Here is a 10,147-nt window from a genome sequence, read left to right on the forward strand (position 1 = left end):
CAGTCGACCTTAGCTGCACGTGGGGGAGGGGCAATGGATCTATATATGCCAAGAACACCAAGAGGCACCTCTCTCAGCATTTTGTGGGGCTGTCGGGAGGTCACAGGATCTGTATTTGAGTGTGGACTTTACGGTGCAGCCGTAAGTATGAGGCGCCCACTCTTCTGTAAATAAGTCCTTACCTTATGCTCTTGTTAAAAAAATAAGATTTTGAAAAAGATGGGCGTGCAGATGGGGAGGGGGTCTAAATATGATCAAAATATAATGTATGAAAATTGCAAAACTTCAATAAAAATGAAAAAAATAAATAGAAAAGTATACAAGACAGTTGCTCACATGTATAATCCTAGCACATGGGAGGCTGAGGCAGGAAAATTGCTGGGAGTTTCAGGCCAGTCTGAGCCACATAATAAGATTACGTCTCAGAAAGAAAAAGGAAGGAAGGAAGGACGGAAGGAAGGAAGGAAGGAAGGAAGGAAGGAAGGAAGGAAGGCAACGCAGATTTGACTTAACACAGTGCATCAAACACTAACCATCTCCACAGACAACCAAGTTTTAAAATCTTCCGTGGTCAAGAATTTAACACTCTTCTTATCCTTGGTGCAGAGTGTGGAACCCCAGCCACTTGCTGTGCTCACAGCACATCTCGGTTTTCACTGACCACATTCAGTGCTCAGTGGTCACTGTGGCTACTGTGTCAGAACAGTTCTAGAAGTTTTCCTTAGAGACATGGAAAGGAATGGCCCAGGATCCATGTCTTGGGATTACTTGTAATGAGAGACGTGGCAGGAACCAAGGCCATCTACTGTCTAACAATGCTCCACAGGGGTTTGGTTCTGTTCCATCCACTGCTGAGTTCCCAGTGGACTCAGACTGAGCATAGAACAAGTGCTCAATAAATGTGTCTAGCGGAATCAGGACACACACACACATACACACACACACACACACACACACACACACACACCATACCCTCATACATATACACACATGTGCACCTGTACTTCTCAGGCCTATCCCTCAAAGTCGACACACATCATACATGGCATCTGCTGTTATTTATTATCAGTGATCTAAATTTGGACAGAACCCTCCCATCAGGTACACAGAGAAGAGTCCAGTCCTCAATCTCTGTATCTCTTGTCTCTCTCAGAGAACACTGTCAGAGGATAAAGTGAGTGAGGCTGTGGGGAATGGCTGTCTGTAATATGGCAGAATGGATGCGTGGGCGGGAGGGGTGCAAAGGCTTGGATTGTGATGCCAGGTTGGACACCCAATCACTGGGTACCATGTTGCAGCCTCCTGCTCTCTTTATGTGAAGGCCGAGTGTGCATCTGAGGGAAATCCCCCAAACTATGGGGCCTTTCTGCACAGGTGCCTGTGAGCACAGGAAGATGCATGCCCACTTCTCCTTCACTTGTGAAGCGTAGAGTGATGAGGTCAGTCACAGCCCACATCAAAACATTGGGTCTACACTTCCATTATCCCAGCACTTGGAGGGATAAAGCAGGAGGACGGGGAGCTCCAGACAGTCTAGGTTATGTAGCAGAAGTCCGGAACACAACAAATAAAATCAGAAGGAGAAAAAATAAACGAATATCCCGGATCAAAAAAAGCAAAACCAAAAACAGAAAAAAGAGCCAAAAATAAAGAAAACTGTTGCTCTGCAGGTGTGGCACATCGACCTCGGGCCGTAAAGGAACACACACAGTCACACTGGAAGCCAGTCTTCCAGCCAGAAGGGGAGGTGAAGGGGCTCTGAGGGCGGCTACTATGACTGGACATCGGGAGCCCTGGGAAGAAGTACCAGTCCCATATCCCCACTGCTAGGAAGGTGGCCAGAAGACCACCTTGAGGGCTCAGCCCCTCCAGGGGTGCATAGGGCCCTCCCCTCCAGGCCAGGCCCCCACCTAAGGTACCCACACTCAGTGACAGATCTGTCAAGGGGGAGAGAGAAGCCTGGCCACCAGTCTGCTGTGGGACAGCCCTAAAGGCTCCTGCAGGCCCAGCTCCCTCATCCCTCTCACCCTCCCCACATGTCCTCCCCCAGATCCTTCCTAACCTCCCAAGGCTCGGTCCTTCACCCATAGGGGCTCTATCCTGAGCCCTACCATGACATCATTGGGTGTTAATCATCAGAAAGATCCCTGCCAGTGGAGTGGAAAGACCCATGTTTAAGCCCACCTGCCCCTCTTTGGTTGTGTGAGGCAGTCCACCTTGAGTGTCCCATTGGTTAGATGGTGACAGGATGAAGAAAGACAGGCCGCTTCATGGGAGACAGTGAACACTGGCTTCAGTGTCCACCGAGCCTGAATCGCAGGCCCGACATTCCTTGGCTGTGCATCCCTGATGAAGTGGCTTCACCTCTCTAAGCCTTCTTTTCCCATTCTCTCTCTTTATGTATTTGTGTTGGTTTGTGTGTGCACAGGTGCATGTGTGTGAGTACATGTGGAACCCAGCTGTTGTTCATGTGTGAGTACATGTGGAACCCAGCTGTTGTTCATGTGTGAGTACATGTGGAACCCAGCTGTTGTTCATGTGTGAGCACATGTGGAACCCAGGTGTTGTTCATGTGTGAGCACATGTGGAACCCAGCTGTTGTTCATGTGTGAGTACATGTGGAACCCAGCTGTTGTTCATGTGTGAGTACATGTGGAACCCAGCTGTTGTTCATGTGTGAGTACATGTGGAACCCAGCTGTTGTTCATGTGAGTACATGTGGAACCCAGCTGTTGTACATGTGTGAGTACATGTGGAATCCAGCTGTTGTTCATGTGTGAGTACTTGTGGAACACAGCTGTTGTTCATGTGAGTACATGTGGAACCCAGCTGTTGTACATGTGTGAGTACATGTGGAATCCAGCTGTTGTTCATGTGTGAGTACTTGTGGAACACAGCTGTTGTTCATGTGAGTACATGTGGAACCCAGCTGTTGTTCATGTGTGAGTACATGTGGAATCCAGCTGTTGTTCATGTGTGAGTACATGTGGAACCCAGCTGTTGTTCATGTGAGTACATGTGGAACCCAGCTGTTGTACATGTGTGAGTACATGTGGAATCCAGCTGTTGTTCATGTGTGAGTACTTGTGGAACACAGCTGTTGTTCATGTGAGTACATGTGGAACCCAGCTGTTGTACATGTGTGAGTACATGTGGAACCCAGCTGTTGTTCATGTGTGAGTACATGTGGAATCCAGCTGTTGTTCCTCAGGTTTGTGCACTTGCCTCCTTTTCTCATCTGCAAGATGGGGTGTTACTGACCATTTCTTGGGGTGCAGTTGTCAGGATGTAGGAAGGTCATGTATACTAAAGGCCTTTGAATGGAGTCTGGGCCCACGGGGAGTCAGTGAGCAGAGGCTGCTATTCGGTAGGACTCTGAGTGGCATGAACTCTGCAGTGACAGGAAAGTCTCTGACTGTAAATGACTATGAAGGTGAGGCGCAGACTCCCTGAGTGTGGGCAGGTGTGGGCGCCTTTAGCAAAACACAGCTTCTCTGTGAGAACACTGCCCAGCTGGATGGAGAGTGTCCAAAGCTGTCCCAAGGAGAGGGGGATGATGACAGGGAGAAAGCAGAAGGTCTCACCGGTACATCCCAGGAGCCGATTACGGACCCATCCCATTTCTTAAAGCATGGGTACTGCAGCCAGGCCTTAGCCTCTCCTGCCAGCCGCTGCCAGCCCTTTGAGTTCCCACCAGCTACGTTTCCTGTAGGGTCAGCGGGGTCCAGGACCACAGGCCTGCAGAGTAAGGATCAGAGAGGGACAGTGAGGACCTGGGCAGTGTCCAAGCACCTGCCTTCTTCTGACAGCAGCCTGGGGCAGGGGAGCAGCCCAGCAGGTTACCCCTGCCCCTGGCATGGCCTCAGGCCCCTTCCCACAGTGTGCAGAGAGCCTCGCCCATGACCTGGCAGGCCTGGATCACAATCCTCTGCCCTTTGCTAGCTATGTGTCCTTGGCGGGTCTTGGCCTCTCTGATCTGTGAGATGAGGAGAGTTGACCCTGTGGTCTCAAATGATGGGGTGAGAGCCGTACATAGCACAGCAAAGATGCTTGCCCTCGTGCCGTCTACTGTCCATGAGTGTAGCAGCCGCTTCCAGTGCCTCAGAGCCCTTGCTATTGTTCCTGCTGGGCTACCTCAGTCACTGTCCTGCCCACTCCCCTCAGGTTCTGTTCAGGTTTGGACCAGCTCAGAGCCTTGATTCAATCTTCTGTGGCAAGGGGAGCCCAGCTCTGCCTTCCAGGCTTGGAGGTCCTTGTGTGGATCAGGTGACAGCAGATCAGTGCCCAGGGAGGGGACAGGACAGGAGATGCTCAGTTAACATGGCCTCCCACCTCCCCTTTCCATGGAACCCCAGCCAGGCCCTCTCTGCCTGGAGATGAGCCACACAGGGACAGATACCTGACTTTTGTGAGCTGTGAATGCAGGTAGTTGGAAATATTCTCATGTTCAAAATCATAATACTCAGTCCAGTAGATGCGAAGCTGCCTGTAGTTCATGATTAGTTCCAAGACGGTCAGAAATCCCTGGGCTGTGTTGAACTCATGGGCTCCACACCCACGTTCCCATGCGTAGACTGTGAGCAGCTCCAGGGCATACTGTGGGGGCAGCGGGCTCCCAAGCTTCTTCTTACACTGAGAGGAGGACAGACAGTTAGAAAACGGGGTAATCCAGCATTTGTGGAAAGTCCATTTCTCATGACTAAATCCAGCCTGCCACCTGATTTAGTGAATAAAGTCTCATTGACACACAGCCACTCCCATTCCTTTAGATACTGTCTGTGGATGCCTCCATACTGGACCCAAGAGCTGAGTGGTTGTGATGGAGACTGTGTGGTCCACAGAGTCTGAAACACTCATTGTCCAATCCTTACAAAGCCAGTGTGCTGAGCCCTGGCTGATCCCAGGCTGTGCTTTTTACTGATGTGGTATGAAACCTGCCTCTACCCCGATTTCCTTTTGGAACATGAACTTGCAGAGCCTCATTCTCTTTTTCACACATAATTTTCAGTGACCAGCACATAGAGAACCAGGCAGATAAGGAATCAAGACACCATGACTGATAGCCCAGGGGTGGGGTAGTAATGAGCTTTAACATCAAAGGACTGAATTTAAGGCTTTGAAATAACTAGGAAGGGCTGGGGACATGGCTCAGTGGGTAAAGTGCTTGCTAAGCAGCCTGAGACAGGAGTTCACATCCCCAACACACATATAAATGCCAGGTGGGTGTGGAAGACCACCTGTAACTCCAGTTTCAGAAGATGGAATCAGAGGACCCCATAGCAAGTTGAATAGCTAGACCAGCTGAACCAGCAAGTTCTAAGTTCAAGTGGCTCAATACCCAAGGTGGGGTATGATTGAGGCAGACTCCTGACATTGATCTTTGGCCTCCACAAACACATGCAGACAATGTATGAGCATACACATGTGCTCCCATGAAAGGTATATATACTCATACACTCACACACATACCACATACACATAAAAGATACCCAGAAAATAACTAAGAATAGTGTATTTAAAGAAATAATTGCTTGAAATTACAGAGAATTAGAAGTCTTGGAGAGTGACATGGAATGTTTGAAAAAGAAATCCAAGCATAAAAATGACAAGTGAACAAATAATTAGACACAGCTAAAGAGAATAGTTAATTGGAAAGTAGATTGCACGAAATCATTGAGAATAAAGCATGGAAGACCTTCCTCTCTGCCCTTCTTTCTCCCTCTTCTGGCATCACCCTCCCTTCCCACCCCCTTCACCTCTCTTGCTTCTCTCTCATTTCCTCCCTTCTCCCTCCTCCTCCCTTCCTCCATCTCACTTCCTGTACAGATGAAGCCCACAGTGTCTGGGCAAGGTACTGTACCAGTTGGTACCAGTGCTTGACAAGGCGGATGAGACTCTTCAGCTTGGCTGGCCGCTGCTTCAGGAAGTTACGCTGGAGCTCAGTGAAGCAGGTGGAGAACTCCCCTTCCTTTCCCAGTTTGGTGCACTCCTGGATGAGGCGGGTGTAGACTTGGGGGTCAGGCCTGCTGTATTTGTGGACATGACCTGTTAAGATGGGTTCATTCATTTTAAGATGTCAGCCCTTCTCTGAGGTTCTTTTGGTCCCTTGGGGAGACAAGCTCACTGGCTGCGGGTTCAGGGAACAGGCCCAAGTCTGGACCACAGCAATGGGCCACAGTACTCTGTGCACCACAGGGGCTCCATTCCCAGTACAGGCTTTTGCCCTTGTGGGTCCCTGTGCATGGATCTGGATCTGGATATCTCTCTCTCTCCTCTCCTCTTCTCTCTCTCTCTCTCTCTCTCTCTCTCTAACCACTCATCCTGCACCCCACATAACCCAAGACCTTCTCATTTTCTTCTATGTGAAAGCTTCAATGTGCTTTTCATGGCTTCCTGCACCCCACATAACCCAAGACCTTCTCATTTTCTTCTATGTGAAAGCTTCAATGTGCTTTTCATGGCTTCCCTAAACAAGAGGGATTCATAAAAGTGGCTGGTAACAGTTTGTGCAGTGTCCACCAGGTGTCGCTGTATTTCCCTCCAAAATGTAAACCTCACCTAGGTCCAGGGTGCTTTCAGTGTTGTGTTCCTGGGGGTCTGTGGGTGGAATCGAGGAATTCCTTATTTGGAAGTCCTACTATGTGCCAGGTATGGTGTAAGATCTCAGTGTACATGCTGATTTAATATTTAATGGTGTAACGTGTGTGTGTGTGTGTGTGTGTGTGTGTGTGTATGTGTGTGTGTTGTTGGTTGTTGGGGGCGCATTACCAGTTTTCCTACTGTGGACACTGTTCCTCAGAGAAGCCCATCCCATGCAAACACCCCTGCAGACATCTCCCTCAGCACAGGACTGAGGTTTCTTACTCTTTGGGAGGAAGATGTACTGGGAGTTAACTTTCAGGTAGTTCTCCACTGCCCCATTTTCAGAGAGACAAAATTCACACAGCCACGAACAGAACTGGTACAGGTGTTCTGTGGATCCCTTTTCACAGACGATGCCAACTTGCTATGTGTATACTTTCTATGCTGGATTCTTGGCCCCCCCAGAATTCTAAAATTCCCCCTCCACACCACAGCTTTAAAGAGATATGCTGCCTGGGTAAATTTCTCAGCTCAGAATAGAGGATATACCCTGGGAAGATGGCTCAGTGACTACAAGGCTTGCCCCACAATCACGAGGACCTGACTTGGAGCTCTAGCACTCAGGTTGAAAGCATGGTGTGGTGTGGTGGCACAGGGTTGTGTTCCCAGCCCTGGGGAGGTGGAGACAGGAGAATCTCTAGGACTTTCTGGCCAGCCAGCCTAGCTGAACTGTGGCGCACCAGACAGACACAGACCATGTCTCAAAACAAAAGTTGGACAACACCTGAGGAACAACATCTGAGGTTGATCTCTGGCCTCAATGATCACACCACACCAGGTGAACCTGCATAACACCCCCATTCTCACATGCGTGCACCCATGTGCACAGATAACACAAACAAGAAAGAGAAATAAATGAAAAATGGAGGCCTGTAAAGGCTGAGGCTCTGACTGGCTCATTCACCCAGGGCGTCATAGTCCGGCAGGACATCAAATTCCACCTCCTCCTGGAGCTCCGGGGAGCTCAGCTTGAAGGTGAGTGCCCGGGAAAAGGGCCACCATGAACTCTGGACCTCGAACTTCACACGAAACTGCTCCTCCCGCTGACAGGCTTGCAGCTGTCTCTTGATTTCCGCAATGAACTCTCCCCGGCGTGTTAACTGCTCCTCAAAACTGGTGAGATTATTCAGGAAGAAACCAGGTCGGCATCGGTCCGGCCTTTGAGTGTGGTGCCTTCATAGACATGGTAGAGTTCTAGACAGCCATAAAGAATGAAAATGTTTGCAGAAAATAGATGGTTCTGGACCTCATCATGTGAAGCAAACTAAGCTAGGCTCTGAATGACCAATAGCAAGCATTTCCTCTCATATGCGGAATCGAGATTTAAATATGTGTTCAACATAAGGGGGCTATGTTGGGGACATGGGGGAGGAGCGTGAAGGGGGGAGCAAGAGGGGGTAACGGGGCAGAGACAGCAGATCACATTTTCTCTCCTGTGGAATCTCGATCTAGCATCACACACACACACACACACACACACACACACACACGACAGCAGAAGGGAGACTATTTTAGAGGAGGAGAGAGAAGAGAGGAGGGATGGGGAGAAGAGATAGGGAGGAGGGATGGAGAGGAGTTTCATGTGTATGAAACTGCCATAATGAAAGCCATTATTAGCAGAGTACGGGGGATAAGCACAAAGTCCATTATATACTTGTATGAAAATGGCCTATGTGACCCAGTATGGTAATAATATAAAAAGTCACAGAACAAAAGAAAAAGCAGTAAAAGATAACCACATCTGTAAACTTTTAAATAAAAAGAACAGCAACTGATATTGAAAAGAGCCCTTCTTAATAAATAGCTTGAAAAAAGGGCTGGAGAGATGGCTCAACGGTTAGGAGCACCAGCTATTGTTGCAGAATACTCGGTTCACCCACATGGTGACTAACAACCACCTCTAACTCCAGTTCCAGGGGAATCCAAGGCCCTCCTTGGGCACTACATGGCACAAATGCACTTACATACACTCAGGCAAAACACTCATACACATAAAATAAAATAAAATAAAATAAAATAAAATAAAAAAAATAAAACTTGAATGCTGAAGTCACTAACACACCTACCAGCCACTGTTGAGTGGGAATTACTAAACTCCACTTCTGAGCCTAGAGAAATGGCTCAGCAATTAAGAGCACTTGCTACTCTTGCAGAGAAACTGAGTTTGGCTTTCAACACCCACATTGGGCAGCTCACAACTAATTCAAATCCAAAGGAGCTGATGTCCTCTTCTGGACTCTAGGGGCACATTTACTCTCCTGTGTACACCCCACCCCTACATACAATTAAAAAATAATATCTTAAAGAATAACCCCCAAACTCCATTTCTACAGCATTCACAGTGACTTTAAGTTGTTTGCTTAGGGAGTCTCTCAGTCCATTCACACACAGCATGTGGGGGCTTCCTTCCTGCCAGTTGTTCTGTCTCCTGGGTCCTTCGATTGCTATACACCCCAGATGGCCTCATGCTGGACAAATCTGTCTCCCTGAGAGATGTCTGGAGGTGTGGGTGACTTGTTTAAGGTCTCATAGCCAGAGGTTGATACCTGCTCAATTCTTAGCCAACTCACAAGCTGGTTAGAAGTGTTAAGTCCCTACCCTTCCACCCATCAGCAAATTGTTTACTTGAGCAGGGCCTCAGTTTCCCTGTCTCGGAAGTGGATGCGGCATGGCCCAGTGGAACATAAGCTTAGCCAGGGCTCTTTCTAGAGCTTAGATGTAGGGCCTCTGGGCAGAACCCACTGAAGAGCTGTGATTAAACGTGGGAAGGGTGGGTGAGAGCCAACAGCCATGCAGGCTCAGCTCTGCAGCCTGGCTTCCAGGGAATCCTCTCCCACCCCATCCTGGTCAGGTCGGGCATCGCAGGGCTCACCTTCAGCACCTTGGAGACCCGCACGGGGTGGGCAGTCTGTAGGAAGCATCTTTCCTTTAGGAAGTCGCACACCGTGCTGATGGCTACTTTGATATGGTACCGGAAGTACGTGTCTGGAAGGAGATGGTCCTCTATGAACCTGTCCAGGTCCCTGGCCCGGGTGTTTCTGAGCTCCTGCACCATGGTCAGCCAGGAAGTGCAGTCTCTGTGGCTTGCTGGTCCTTATCTCCAGCGCCTGGACTGAGCCTGGCACTGAGCCTGGACTGAGCTGCGTTTCAGTTTCGGTTTCTCGGGGAGGGCGGGGCTATGCAAACCAGGCAGGCCTACGCCTCCGGGGCGGAGTTAACTGCTGTGGTGGAGCTTCTGTAAGCAGCCTGGCCTTTCTTGGAATTCTACCCTGAAATGGCTTTTAATTTCCAGAGAACAGAAATCATGATTAAATACACATTTATGTTTTCAGATTTACTACTTCTTGTTGGAAAAAATGGTTTTATAGTCTCCTCAATTTTTAACAGCAACCTGTTAAAATACATGTTGCAGGGGTGGGCAAAACAAGTCAGAATAATCTGGAAGATGGTCTGTGAATCCTAATCTCCTGGCTCCAGGCTCCTGGGAACATTTTATATAGAGCTT

General features: G+C 48.9%; 1 protein-coding gene across 1 annotated transcript; it reads right to left on the reverse strand.

Moving 5' to 3' along the window:
* Nucleotides 1-1,538: 1,538 nt before the first annotated feature.
* LOC103745587 (2'-5'-oligoadenylate synthase 1A-like) lies at nt 1,539-9,814 on the reverse strand. Its single transcript, XM_029570604.1, is given in 7 exon segments — nt 1,539-1,691; nt 3,585-3,738; nt 4,400-4,632; nt 5,861-6,045; nt 7,547-7,777; nt 7,780-7,821; nt 9,502-9,814. Coding segments are annotated over 7 exon segments (1,194 nt in total). The 5' UTR covers nt 9,698-9,814.
* Between the last annotated feature and the right edge of the window lie 333 nt (nt 9,815-10,147).

Source organism: Nannospalax galili, unplaced genomic scaffold, assembly GCF_000622305.1.
Source record: "Nannospalax galili isolate Female #2095 unplaced genomic scaffold, S.galili_v1.0 scaffold120, whole genome shotgun sequence".
Classification (NCBI taxonomy): domain Eukaryota; kingdom Metazoa; phylum Chordata; class Mammalia; order Rodentia; family Spalacidae; genus Nannospalax; species Nannospalax galili.